We start from the raw sequence: 15,154 nt of genomic DNA, 5'->3' as shown, positions 1-15,154 counted from the left end.
TGTCCTGTCTGTGAGATGGTTCATATGAAAGATCCATTGCTACTAATAAAAAAATGTAGTGGGTTCCTTTCTAAGACTGAAAATTACCAAAAGTTTGATGTCCAATAGCTGATGATTAATAAATCAATGTGCTCTAGTGGTGTCGTTAAAAAAAAAAAACTTTAACTTTTTAATTTTATGACATAATGAAACAGGGAAAATGTCTGAGCCAAAGTAATGTTCAAAACTGTTAACAACCCTTGGTCTTTTGATATGGCCCATTGGGCTATTTCTCGGTCCAGCCAGTGCAAAACCACTGGCATCTCAAAGGCCATGGTATGTGTTATCCTGTCTATGAGATGGTGCATATAAAAGATCCCTTGCTACTAATGAAAAAAATGTAGCGGGTTTCCTCTGTAAGACAAAATGTCAGAATGGCCGATGATTAATAAATCAATGTGCTCTAGTGTTGTCATTAAACAAAACAGATAAAATATTTTGATATGTGTAGGATAGTCACATCTAATGGTATTTTCACTTGTTACACGTTTTTAATTATAATTTTCAGCCCTACTTGCTGGTATCGGCCAATGTGGCTTGTGCAAAGAAGATTCTTGTTCATGGCCCTGATCTGTCTAGTATTCCATCTCAACTTCCTATTCATGAGGTGAGTTTCATTCTTCTTAGATACAAATTCTTCACCGTTTTTCTCCAGTGCTCTTGCTGTTGTTTGCTTTTGATGAAATAATGAAATCAGGGCTTCTAGATTATGGTAGCCCCACTCCCATGGCTAGTGATATTCAATGTTGGGCTAGTAAATAAATACTATTGCCATGCCCGACGGCTAGTGAAAAAAATGTTCAGTCAAATTTTGCAGTTAAGTCTGTTTTGTAAATATGAATATCCTTTCCCACCCCAACCCTCAATGTTAGTGTTTTAAAGCTCCATCTCCCTGTTTAGGTGACATATCTGATTATTACTGTTGCCCGGTATTTAGTAAATTTAAGTAAAGTAGGGCTAGTGAATTTTTAATCGTGGCTAGTAAATTTTAAAATCACTGATCCCATGGCTAGTGGATTTTATAAAATTTCTAGAAGCCCTGGAAATACACCATTTCTTTTAACTGTATGTTTACAATTTGAGAAAAATGAGATTGACAAAATTAAAAATGTTAGTAATATACCAGTATGATTGTTATTATTCAGGATACCCAGTTCTGCCACATTCTTCAGGAAAGCTTGGAGTTCTTCAACATTCCAGAAGACCAGCATGATTCTCATTTCCTCGTAGACACGAAAACACGTCAGTATTACTTTAAAGAATGTTTAACTTTGCTATATACATCAATTTATTAGCAATTGGACTTTATTTTAAATCAGAAGGAAATAGTTGCATGATTTTTATGTTGAAGTCATTGGAATCTAAAGTTTACTAACAATAGTTTTTCCTGTTGCAGATGAACCACAGAATATGAATGCCTATGTGAGGGATTACTACTTCTTCCGACGTAGTTTCTACCCTCAACTTAGCTTGGTGCACATGAACCCAGACAGTGCCTTCTTGGCACTTCAGAAACGAGTGAGTTGGCATCAGTATTTGTGGGGTTTTCTGCATTTTTTTTCTTTCTTTTCTTTTATTTTGACTTTCAGGCAGGCCCAAACAAGATGGGTGCCCCATATACTGACATAAGCCTACCTATTTAAAGTTGAACTGGGTCGTCTTAACTGAATAAAATTAAATATATATAGATAAAAGAAATCTATGTTGTTATGGTCGGTTATGGGTGAATGAATTTGCTAATAAAACATTTTAAAGATATTTTTTTTAAACGTTAGGTGTTGGTGCATAAAGTAAGCTTAATTACAGGTTTGTTTTTGTTTTTGTTATTTGAGTTTGTTTTTGTTTTTTGTTTTTTTTTCCAAACAATGATGTTTTTTTATTAGGCAGTTTTATGAATACAAAAATATCTGATAATAGCCAAAGTTAGCAGTATTCTTTTTTGGGTGTGGATGGAATTTGTCATGATAAGTTTCACATCAGTTTTCATTGTATTTCCTATCTTTGCAGGTTTTCACACTGAAGTTTGTTGAGGTTGGAAAAGTGTTGTTTACAGCAACAGTTCTGGAAAGCACATCCAACCACCAGGTAAAAGGATCTTTTATTTCCTTTCATATATTGACCTGACCAACTTTAGTGCATTGGCTGTCAGGATATTGGACCAGTCCATAGAATAATAAGGGGTGCATATGCACTAATGTTAGAGGTCAGGTCAGATATTTCTTAAACAAACAAAACACTCAAAAGTTTCCATTATTTCTAACCAATTGTATGTTTTTACATCGTTTCTATATGATATGATAACACATTGTGACTGACATTTGAATTCATTTATTGATTTTCTGCATGTGCCACTTTTCACATGGTCATATGTTTTGTAAGAACTCCAAATCAAATAACATAATAAAGGACAAAGTATAATCCTTACAGACACTTGGGTGCATAAAACAGTATATGTTATGTTTCATTATGTTATGTTCAAAAATGTTATTTCAGATACAAAATCATGTGGCATTTCTGCATGAAGAATTTCTAAAGCATCCAGCATTTCCACGCAAGGCGTTAGAAGCCGAATTTGACATGTATCATGGAGCCTGGGGCAAGGTATTAATGATTCACAGTGTTACCAGTTAGTATTGGGAAAGAAACCACTGGAATTAAAGAGACGGTCTTGAATTTGCCACTATGGTAACAGCTCAGAAATGGCAGCAACTGAAGACTCTTTTAATGTTTTATATTTCTTTCTAAGCAAGTTCTTGTCATCATGAACAAATAGTACCCAGGTATTTTGTAACAAAATATCATTTATTACACAAAACAATTTTGCTAAATTAAAAACAAATTACGCCAGTTGTTTAAAAAATTCGCAATTTTCGAATTTGGCAAGTGCCAGAGATAGCTCTGATTATAAGTAGGATTTTTTGTGTGGATTTACTAATGATTCCACAAAATAACATGCAGTGTATTTTGAATAGTGTTACAAATTTACCGGCCTCGGTGGCATCGTGGTAGGCCATCAGTCTACAGGCTTGTAGATACTGGGTTCGGATCCCAGTTGAGGCATGGGAATTTTAATCCAGATACCGACTCCAAACCCCGAGTTAGTGCTTCGCAAGGCTCAACCGACCAGTGATCCATAACTGGTTCAACAAAGGCCATGGTTTGTGCTATCCTGCCTGTGGGAAGCGCAAATAAAAGATCCCTTGCTGCTAATCGGAAGAGTAGCCCATATAGTGGCAACAGCGGGGTTTCCTCTCAAAATCTGTGTGGTCCTTAACCATATGTCTGACGCCATATAACCGTAAATAAAATGTGTTGAGTGCGTCGTTAAATAAAACATTTCTTTCTTTCTTTTTTTTACAAATTTATTTTTATTATATTTTTCAGGAATTATACGGATTGGATACACTCCACAAGTACACATGGGCAAAGGTACATGTATTGTAGTTTAAAATATTGGGTCAACTAGTAATATTTAGAACTTGAAAAATACAGTGTTGAGTGGTTGTTGATTATTAGGGTTGATTGCTAATTTTTTTTTTTTTTCTTGCACACACATTGGTGAGAACATTATTCACTATTTTTATAACACATACTGTTAACACATATACATGTGATAACAATATCAAGACACAGTTGATTTTAAAATGCAGTAAATTATTACATGCAAACACATACCGTATACTCTTCCAAGATAAATCTTGTTCCAACCAGTGCACCACAGCTGGACAAAGGCCGTGGTATGTGCTTTCCTGTCTGTGGGAAAGTGCATATAAAAGATCCCTTGCTGCATTAGGAAAAACGTAGTGGGTTTCTTCAGATAACTACTAGTCAGAATAACCAAATGTTTGACATCCAATAGCTGATGATTAATAAATCAATGTGCTCCAGTGGTGTCGTTAAACAAAACAAACTTCCATGATAAACACACAGACATTTTAAATTGTAATTAATTTTTAGTGTTGATTTTGTAGCTGATGACCACCATGTTCAACTCAATGTCAAGCACGTTTGCCTGGTCAAACGATTTGCCATTGTTCCTGAATGTGATCAATGGAACAATTGTCTTACTGTTTGAAGACACTGCCATACTGCGATACTGTCTGGCTTCCATCGTCAACACGTCCAGACACTTCAAGCACATATTTTCATCAAATGGGTAAGTATTACTAAAGATTACACTTTGATAACTACAGTAAAGTACACTTATAACAGACACACTTAGAATGAACTACTGCATAGAACGAACTGATCGTTAAGTCCCATTTTATCTCCTTATACATTAATAAACAAATTACGCAAATGTGTACAACGAACTACTGCTACAACAAACTAACTATCATGGTCCCTTCTGGGTCATTATAAGAGTATTTTACTGTAATTATAAAAAAATAATCACATCTGCAAGGTCGTTAAGATTGTATAGAAGCCAATATATGTTTGTGTTCTGAGATGTCATTACGCATTACACGTTATTAATCATAATTCCTCTCTTTGAAATACCTACATTTACTATTAAAATGAATGTCAGAATTGCTGTTTATGTTTTCATCTGAAATGACTCGCATCCATTGTAAAAATTAGTTGTTGAACATTGCTGCAAAACATGGTGGTGTGTCATTAAACATTGATTTATTCCATTCCAAGTCTATAGGGTGTATACTAACAAATCGAATTCCATAGATGACAGTAGTAACATATGTGGCTAAAACTATTTGAGTACTTTTTATCACAGGTACCCCATACATGTTTCAAGCACAAGACTACTTGTCACAGTAAAAACTGTATACATTTTTTGCCCAAATGAAACTTACTTTCTTTACAACCAACACACTCACATTTATCACCAATCACAGGACTTGTGGTGTTCACTTCTTTATCGATAGTTGGGTGCACCTTGAACTTTGTCCCAGCCGGAAGTTATTTGGTTTAGTACTACCAGTAATACCCATTAGTTAGGTGATGAAAAACATTCAAAATTTCTCGAATTATTGATTTTGGTGCCATATCAAAACTGTTCCTGTCTCCTTATTCCCGGCCAAGGGGCAATAATAAGCTTATTTGGTAGATCGCTCACCTGAGGTGCTTAGATTGTAGGATCAAACCCCATCAGTAGACCCACTGTTTTTTCCCCAGTCTAGCCAGCGTCCCATGATTGGCATATTAAAAGTAATGTGTTTATGGGAAAGTGCATATGAAACATCACTTACTGCTGATGGAAAATGTAGTGGGTTTTCTCCAAAGACTATGTGTCAGAATTACCAGATGTTTGATATCTAGTAGCCCATGATTAAGTGGAGTTGTGAAACAATACAAACTTCAATGTTTATTATTCCTTGCAAAGTTTTTGCCATTTTCTGGACCATATTATTTTCATCTCTGATCAGTAGTGTTTTATTTGTTTTTAAGTAATGGACATGTGTTTCAGATTTCTGTATGTGATGCCGACATTGTTGCGAGTGTACAGCAATAACCAACCGAACCTGGTGTTGAAGAAAGCCATCCACTTTGTGTGTCGACAGTTCTACATTCTTCACCGCAAACCGTTCATACTGCAGATGTTTGGCAGTGTGGCACCCATTCTGGACATGACATGTGCTGCTAATGGGCTTATTGACTGTAATAAGGTTAGCTATTGTTCATAACAATTTGTACAACAAATCAGTAAGGATAGATATAGTTCATAATGATTTGTACAACAGATCAGTAAGGATAAATATAGTGATAAAGATTAGTACAACAGATCAGTAAGGATAAATATAGTGATAAAGATTAGTACAACAGATCAGTAAGGATAAATATAGTGATAAAGATTAGTACAACAGATCAGTAAGGATAAATATAGTTGATAAAGATTAGTACAACAGATCAGTAAGGATAAATATAGTTGATAAAGATTAGTACAACAGATCAGTAAGGATAAATATAGTTGATAAAGATTAGTACAACAGATCAGTAAGGATAAATATAGTTGATAAAGATTAGTACAACAGATCAGTAAGGATAAATATAGTTGATAAAGATTAGTACAACAGATCAGTAAGGATAAATATAGTTGATAAAGATTAGTAGAACATATCTGATGTTAAATTTCAGGAAGTATAAATATTTTCGTTTTATTTGTGTAGTGGTTTAAGCTGAAATGAAAAAAGGCAAAATGCCTACATTTGGTCAGAAAATCAGTAGCTAAATTCCAAGTTTCAATGAGCCAAAACGCCAAAATGATGGTAGCTGTACAAACAGCATGTGGTTATCTCATTAGCTTTGTGGTGATTTAATACTAGATTCTATTCAACAAATTCAGTATTAATTTGCATTTGGTGATTTCGTGAATGAGTTTAAATTCAGTGATATTGCATTCAGTCATTAATGTTTGCTCCATTATGTTTCCAAATCTCTATTATGCGTAACATACATGACTAAATATAAACAGAAGAACAATGTAAATTTGCAGACGCTGATAATGTGAAATAAAATATTTATTTAGTTCTTGATTCTGCAGCTTGCCATGACAGGTCCAGCTAGAAATAGTGTCCATACAGAATCTGTAGCTTAGACTATTATATGGACTCGACATTCTATTTGTTCACCCATAATATTAACAAAAATGTTGTGTTTTTTTGGTGTTTTTTTAGGTTCAGCCAGATGCATTCTTTAAGCTGCTGGTATCTCTCGAGAAAGATTGTCCTGATAACCTTGGATTGCTGGACCTTGTCAAAGGACCTAAACCACCAACTGCTCTGGTGAGTTGTACCACAGTATTAACGTTACTGAAGACAGTACAGTAGATTAAGCTTCTTTTCTAGCATTATAAGTAATATTTACTGTGAGAAAACCAGTAAATGTTTTGTGTCAACAGTTAGTTTCTTTATGATGTTTAGTAACAAGATATAGGTGTTACCTTTTTGATTGCAGAAAGAAAGAAAGAAATGTTTTATTTAATGATGCACTCAACACATTTTATTTATGGTTGTATGGTGTCGGACATATGGTTAAGGACCACACAGATATTAAGAGAGAAACCTGCTGTCGCCACTTCATGGGCTGCTCTCTTCGATTAGCAGCAAAATATATTTTATATGCACCATCCCACAGACAGGGTAGTACATACCACGGCTTTTGATATATCAGTCGTGGTGCACTGGCTGGAATGAGAAGCAGCCCAATGGGTCCACCGATGGGGATCGATCCCACCCCAACCGTGCATCAAGCGAGCGCTGTACCAACGGGCTACATCCCGCCCCACTGATTGCAGCAGTGGCGGCGACAGTGTCATCTTGTGCTTCAAAGTTTAACATAAACGTTTCTCACAAGCTATAAGTCCTAGGTCAGTGAAGCACAGTGCACCGAAAAATGTTTATAACAGTCGAGACATTTAATACTGTGATATTCTTGTTGATAGGGCCATTTCATACAAAGGTCTACTTTTGGTCCTGTCCAGAACACTTATGTTTATTGCAAATGATTTTAAAATGTCTGAACATTATAAAAGATGGAAAGTTGTGTAAATACAGCTATGGCCCGGGTATAAGGACTAAATCGCACAAGTTTGAATCAGTGTTCTAGTTTTAAAAATGATTTGCAATAAACAGAATGTTCTGGATAACTCTACAAAGTCTATAATAGATTTGTTATTGTGTAGTTTATTTATTACATTGTTAAGTGTTGTGTTTTTTTCTTCAGGACTTTTGCTACGAGAATGACCCAGACACACTGAACATGCTGGATATGATAGACATGTGTATAACGGTGATCGCTTATGCTCCCGAATCTTACCGGAGCAGTCAGATGCTGGTAAGTTAAGATTGGTATATCAAATTTCTACCTGAGAGGTATGTCAAAGTATGTGGTATGTTCTAGCCTCTGTGAGAAAGGAGTCTTTGTTCAATGACATTTAACAATTCCGCAGTACATTTTAAACTCTGGTAATTTTGTGTCTATCACATTGTTATTATGACATTTGGTCCATATAGTCAGTGAAGAAACCTGCAGCCACCAAATAGCCTAATCCTGCTAAATAGCAACAGTGAATGTTTTATATGTGCATTCACACAGATAAGACAGCACATACTGTAACAATGGGTCACTGGATGGGATTGTGTGGGTGATGGGTCACTGGATGGGATTATATGGGGGGTGGGTCACTGGATGGGATTGTGTGGGTGATGGGTCAGTGAATGGGATTGTATGGGGGATGGGTCACTGGATGGGATTGTGTGGGTGATGGGTCACTGGATGGGATTGTGTGGATGATGGGTCACTGGATGGGATTGTGTGGGTGATGGGACACTGGATGGGATTGTATGGGGGATGGGTCAGTGAATGGGATTGTATGGGTGATGGGTCAGTGAATGGGATTGTGTGGGTGATGGGTCACTGGATGGGATTGTGTGGGTGATGGGTCACTGGATGGGATTGTGTGGTGGATGGGTCACTGGATGGGATTGTATGGTGGATGGGTCAGTGAATGGGATTGTGTGGGGGATGGGTCAGTGGATGGGATTGTGTGGGGGATGGGTCACTGGATGGGATTGTGTGGGGGATGGGTCACTGGATGGGATTGTGTGGGGGATGGGTCACTGGATGGGATTGTATGGGGTATGGGTCACTGGATGGGATTGTATGGGGGGATGGGTCAGTGAAGGGTGACAGATCCTACCACCCATTATACAGCTCAGGCAAGCACTCTACCACTGAGCTACATCCTTCCCCTTAATTTAAAAGAATTGTATCTGGATTGCAGCAGTTTTTTGTTCTCATTCGTAAGATAATATATCATAGTTAGTATTTGATTCATAGTGGCCGTTTATCTTTCCATTTTACATAACAATTTTACTGAATGTCACAAATCTAAAAGTGAATAATATTAGTATTTTGGGAAACCAGAATTTGTGTTTGTATATTAACCTGTGTCTTCCCCACCCACAAAATACATCAAGTAATATATATATATATATATATATATATAAACAAAAAAAGAAACTTCCGATTTGTACATATAGTATTTGTTGTGTTAAAGAATTCATTGTGTAATGAAATTATATAGGTAGTATTAGCCTTGAGCTGTATTATCAGGATTCATGAATGTTATCGATTATTTTTGAACTGTTAATCGTCGACAACGTGAAATTCAATTTGCACATGCATGCATGGTTCGACATGTCCCGTGTAGTATTCGGTCAATTTGTTTTACTTGTCTTACTGACATTGTTGTCAAGTGAACGAAAACTCTTCAAAATTTGTAAAAAAATTAAAGTTTTTTACATTGTATCATTTTTAGTATGCAAAGAATACCCAATAATTTACGCGAATGGGTGATTGGCATGCTTGATGCTGGCATGTCGACAGAAGACGTTGCAAGGCATGTTGGGAGTTCTAGTCGAGCGATACGAAATCTTCGCGTAAGATTTCGGACGACAGGAAGCACCAACGACTTGCCACGTCATGGACGTCCACGTGTTACAAAGCGTGGTCAAGACCGCTATATCATGAACACGCATTTGCGCAATCGATTCCAAACTGCCACTGCTACTGCTGCTAACACACCTGGGCTTCATAATAACCGAATCAGTGGGCAAACTGTTCGTAATCGTCTGCGGGAGAACGGTTTACATGCACGACGTCCTCGTCGGATGCATTTTAACGCAACGTCATCATCTAAATCGTCTTAATTGAGCACGTGTACACACTCGTTGGATACGGCGATGCTGGAATACCGTTCTTTTTTCGGATGAATCCAGATTTTCTTTACAACGTGGTGATGGCAGGGTGTGCGTCTACCGTAGGAGAAATGAACACTATGCTGACTGTTGTGTTCTTGAACGAGATTGTTTTGGGGTTGGGGATTGTGTCATGGTCTGGGCAGCCATTGCCCATGGTTATCGTTCACCACTAGTCGTCATTGATGGCAGTTTAAATGCTCAACGTTACCGCGATGACATTCTCGCTCATCACGTCATTCCTCTGTTCCATAACAACGCCAACATCTCGATTTTTCAGCATGATAATGCCACCTCTCATACAGCTAGAGACACTGTAAATTTTCTTAGGACAAATAACATTGATTTCATTGATGACTGGCCCGCTAAAAGTCCTGATCTCAACCCCATCGAGCATGTCTGGGATAGTCTGGACAGACTATTAAGGCGTCGTCCCAACCCACCCACTAATGTCAACGAACTTCGTCAAGCGCTCATTCAGGAATGGAACAATATTCCACAGGCAGAAATCAACACTTTAGTCAATTCTATGCGCCTGCAATGCACTGCAGTGGTCAATTCAAGAGGTGGTCATACCCGTTATTAAGTTTTTTTTTTTTTTAACCCCTACCACACTTGGTAAAAAATTCTCCCAGTTTCTGTTAACCTATGGCCATGATTTTTGCACCAAACGATGCATCATGGAACACTCTTTAAACACATATATAACAATTATTCCCCTGGTTTGTTTTCATCAAGTTATGTTCAAGCAAAGTTAGCGGAAGTTTCTTATTTTGTTCAGTATATATATATATATGAAGGGTCCACAGGAATAATCTTTGATGATGATGTCTAAACAGATAGTATTATAAAAGTTGTGTATGTCAAGGTCACAATGACACACTAAAATTAAACATGGTAGGCCATTAAAAGTAGTTGGTAAATTATGCTTTCTTAGGTATAAATATTCCACGATTGCAGAGTTGTAAATGTTAAAATTTAAAAATATCACCTTAACAAAAATGTGACATCACAGGTTATTCCCTATGGACCCTTCATATGTTTTAATCCATCCGTCTGTTTATTTCTTGAACACTCCTATCACCCATTTAAAAATGAACTGTTTTCATTGCATTCCAGTTCTTCAAAAACAAAACGATTTGTCCAGGCAGATATTTTTCCATAATTAGTTAGATGTAATTAATTTATGTTCTTGTGGTTTCAATGTTTCAGATAATTCTCGAGGTGATCGTGCCCAGGTTTCTACAGAACCTCAAGAAGGAAACCACCCAAAGAGACAACCCAAGTTCTGCTCGATCCGAGATTGCTACTATTTCCAGTATCGCCACAAGCTTGAGAGCTCTGATTGGCTGTTGTGAATACTTTACAAGGTAAAGTTTGATAATATTATTGTTTAGCCTTTACAAAGTAAAAATGCGAGATATAGGTTTTACATTTCCAAGCCACTATTTCCAGTGTTGCCACAAGCTTGAGAGCTCTGATTGGCTGTTGTGAATAGTTCACAAAGTAAAGTTTGATATATTATTGTTTAGTCTTTATGAAGTAAAAAGGCGAGATATAGGTTTTACATTTCCAACACTGATGGCTACGGCATCAACTTTTGCATTATGTTTCACATCGAGATTAGTTTCTCACAAACTATAAATCCTTAGTCAGTAAAACTTGGTTTATAGTTGCATCTATGAATTTTCATCACAGTGCACCGAAAATGTTTATGGTAGGTGAGACCTTTGTTTCTGCAGAATTCTTGGATTTCTTTTTACAATCCTTTTTCTACTAAAAACTTCTTTAATTGCTTTCTAGCCTTACAGTTAAATTTTACTTAACTTTTGTGTAAAGTTATCTTCGAGAAAGACAAAGCTATGAAAATTGCTTTTTTCTGTATCATTTATGAATAATGCTTGATTCCATTAACCTTAAAAATGTGACCTTCTTTGGAATTTCTAGAAACATGGCTATACCACAGCGAGCCTTTGACATAGTGACTTCCAACCTGAAGCCAGTTCAAAACCACAGTGTGCATTCACTGACTGGTGACGATCGGGAAGATTCACATGCAAGGTTAATAGAAGTATTTAATATTGGTGATATTAAAAATAAGTGTAGGGTCATAATTTTGATTGGTTGAAAAAACAAACATTTTTTTCTTTCTAGTAATCAAGTGATTCGTTCACTTTCTCAGTTTAATACCCAGTAGCAAATGCATTTCCATGTGTTAGGATGTGGTTAAACATTCATTTATTCATTTGTTTGTCTATTGGCTCATTTGTTCTTTAATTAATTAATTAATCATTCCATTCATTCATGCAATCATTTTTTTTTTTGGTACATTAATTGCTTAAATTAACAAAATATACAAAACAGATTTTTTTATTAAAAACATATTTTATTGCATAAAATACCTCAAAAGGATTAGGCACAAGTTTGCCAACTTACTAGGCCCTCTACTAAAACAGATGGTAACCGATGTAGTTGATAATTTAAAAAATATATTTTGAATTTCATTTTGTATGCATTATCTTTACATCAAGTGTATTTTTATTATTTAAAAATTTAAAATAAACCATCAACATTAATTTTCTAATCTTTACGTCAAGTGTATTTTTATTTTAAAATTTAAAATAAACCATCCACATTAATTTTCTAATTTTCTTATTGTCGGATTCCATTCTTTGAAAGCCTTAGTATTTTACATTAGGAAATAATGTTATAATATTGAAATGTGAACTTTAAGAAAAAAAATCTATAAATATATTTTAATGTATACAAGTCATATTGCATGTTCTTTTTGCAGTTATACTCGGCATATGGAAGAAGGTAGAAAAAAGACGTATGCTCCTGATCCAGAAGATATTGAACTGCGAAATGAATTCCGCAAACCACGGGACTCACTGCTTGCCATTTTAGCAGAGTTTTACACAACATGCGTAAACCGACTACGGGAAATACGGAAAATTTTAGCCGATCCATCCTTCAGACCACCAGAACTGTTTGACCACAAAACTCACAATGTAAGAATTAGGTTTTAGTGTGTTTACTATTAGAAAACTATTCGTTCTAGTTTTAATTGCATTGTAAAAAATTGTGAGTTGTCTGAATTTATTGTTTGTGTGGTCTTACACCTTTTTTTTCATATTTCAGCGATTGGCTGAGATTGCACACACAATGTTGAAGCTTGCCCCGTATGATCCATTAACCATGGCATGTACTGGATTGCAGAGGTATGTTTAGCTTATGTTAAATATTTATTTATTTTCACGAGAGCACTTAATATTTCCTGTCTTACTGAACCAAGAAAATCATTCTCTACCAGTATGTCTGCTGAGCACCAAGACAGATTGTCAAACATTTTGGTAAAATATTTCTCAAGCATTGTTAAGAAGAAGAAATTTGTTTCGTTTAACGACACCACTAGAGCACATTGATTTATTAATCATCGGCTATTGGATGTCCAACATATGGTCATTTTAACATACAGTCCTGTAGAGGAAATCTGCTACATGTTTCCATTAGTAGCAAGTGATCTTTTATATGCACCATCCCACAGATAGGATAGCACATACCACGGCCTTTGATATACCAGTCGTGGTGCACTGGCTGGAATGAGAAATAACCCAATCGGCCCACCGGTGGGGATCGATCCTAGACCGACCACACATCAAGCGAGTGCTTTACCACTGGATTACATCCTGCACCCTAATCATAGTCAAAGTCAGCATAATGAAAATCATCATTTCTCATTTTCTGAAATCTACATTACCTTTAATGCTATAAATGTGTATATATGTGCTTTGTATATGAATTTGTATTGCTGTGAATGGAGTATCAAAAAGAAACAAACAATTTATCTTTTGTATTTACACACTATTCTTAAAAGATTAAAAAACATTGTAATGAAATAGCATTTATTTTTCTAAGAATATTTCCAGTGTATGTAATTTTCTTAGAAATTATGTTACTTTATCAGTTGTAAAATGTATTGCCTGTTGCTGAACAAAGCATTAGTAAATTTAAAAAAAAAGAAAAAAAGTTAGTAAGTGTTATTTTATGTTTTAAAATGTTGTTTTGACAGATATATGACTGAAATCTTACCAACAACTGACTGGTCTCAGGAACTCATACGACCGGCTTTGAATCTCATCTTGAGACGCTTGGATCGACTCTTCACAAAGGTCTACAAGAAATCTGTACTTAGAGTGAGTATTTCATAATTAACAAAAAGTCTGACCCTTTTGGAACATGCAAACACATCGAGCAAAATTGAACACTTGACTTTTTAAGCAAATCTAACATAAAGATGATCTAAGTAAGACTAGATACCATATTGTAAAATGAACACAATCTACTTCATAAATTCCAGTTCCGTTAGTGTATAGAAATGTGCATAGGTCTGTGGATTCCCCAGGTTGTTTACAGGCTGAGTGCATTCCAAAATACATTGAAGGTCAATTCATAACGATGATCACTGCAGGTTGATAATGGCATTGTAAACTCTAGGACTTATTATTGACACAAATTGATATATTTACTACTCTGCCATACCATATTAATATCTAGATGAAGAACCTGTTTGGTTTTTTTTGAAAGCAATACATCTTAATCATTAATGAAGAAAAATTGTAAAGATAATTGGTGATGTTCATTTTGTTTTATTACTTTGCCATACTACTTTAATATCTAGATGAAGAACCAGCTTTTAACTTGAAAACAATACATCTTGATCAGTATGTAGTAAAATTCATCATTTTCTTTTGTTACAGAAACAGGTAGACTGGGAAGCAGCTGCCCAGATACTTCGAGGTAAAGTAAAAATGCTGAGATCCAGTTAATCTTGTTATTCATGTAGGATGTAACCCAGTGGTAAAGTGGTCGGTTTGGAAGCGATCCTTGTCGATGGGCCCATTGGGCTATTATTCGTTCCAGCCAGTGCACCACAACTGATATATCAAAGGCTGTAGTATAATAGAATCTATCACCGTTGTGAGATCTAGATAAGGCAATTCCAACCTGAGGGACAAAAACATTTTGTCCCGAGAGTTGGAATTGCCGTATTATCTATACCTCACAACGGTGATTGATTCTTTTTCTTGCCCATTTAATTACAGTAACAAAACATTAATTTTGTAAGCTACGTATGATTTGTTTATTGTTGAATGATTCTTAAACATTTCACCTACAACAAACAATGGAACTCATTTAATCATTCGCTGAAAAATGTAGTCCAACTTTTGCAATGACATGAAAATGCAACAACTTAAGAATAAATATAAAGTTGACAATATTTTTAAAACTGATGCAACGTGAAATGACAAACAGAATTTTGAAAATCATGAGTTATGACGTCAATCGTCATAAAACATGAGTTATAACATCACGCGTATGTAGAAATCGTCTAACCT

The 15,154-nt window shown here is 35.7% G+C and overlaps 1 protein-coding gene across 1 annotated transcript in view; it reads left to right on the top strand.

The window, feature by feature from the left end:
- Positions 1 to 15,154, top strand: part of LOC121382754 (protein unc-80 homolog) — a 93,170-nt gene that overhangs the window by 58,164 nt on the left and 19,852 nt on the right. The window contains exons 33-48 of the mRNA XM_041512332.1: positions 548 to 646; positions 1,185 to 1,281; positions 1,436 to 1,557; positions 2,047 to 2,124; positions 2,533 to 2,640; positions 3,424 to 3,468; positions 4,011 to 4,195; positions 5,465 to 5,663; positions 6,672 to 6,779; positions 7,720 to 7,830; positions 10,968 to 11,125; positions 11,703 to 11,816; positions 12,550 to 12,766; positions 12,897 to 12,976; positions 13,828 to 13,951; positions 14,516 to 14,555. Of these exons, the coding sequence (XP_041368266.1) occupies positions 548 to 646; positions 1,185 to 1,281; positions 1,436 to 1,557; positions 2,047 to 2,124; positions 2,533 to 2,640; positions 3,424 to 3,468; positions 4,011 to 4,195; positions 5,465 to 5,663; positions 6,672 to 6,779; positions 7,720 to 7,830; positions 10,968 to 11,125; positions 11,703 to 11,816; positions 12,550 to 12,766; positions 12,897 to 12,976; positions 13,828 to 13,951; positions 14,516 to 14,555 (1,885 nt within the window). The remainder of the gene's footprint in view (positions 1 to 547; positions 647 to 1,184; positions 1,282 to 1,435; positions 1,558 to 2,046; positions 2,125 to 2,532; positions 2,641 to 3,423; positions 3,469 to 4,010; positions 4,196 to 5,464; positions 5,664 to 6,671; positions 6,780 to 7,719; positions 7,831 to 10,967; positions 11,126 to 11,702; positions 11,817 to 12,549; positions 12,767 to 12,896; positions 12,977 to 13,827; positions 13,952 to 14,515; positions 14,556 to 15,154) is intronic.

This window comes from Gigantopelta aegis, chromosome 10 (assembly GCF_016097555.1).
Source record: "Gigantopelta aegis isolate Gae_Host chromosome 10, Gae_host_genome, whole genome shotgun sequence".
NCBI lineage: Eukaryota > Metazoa > Mollusca > Gastropoda > Neomphalida > Peltospiridae > Gigantopelta > Gigantopelta aegis.
Note: the sequence above shows the minus strand (reverse complement) of the source record. Positions and strands in the feature narration are given on the sequence as shown.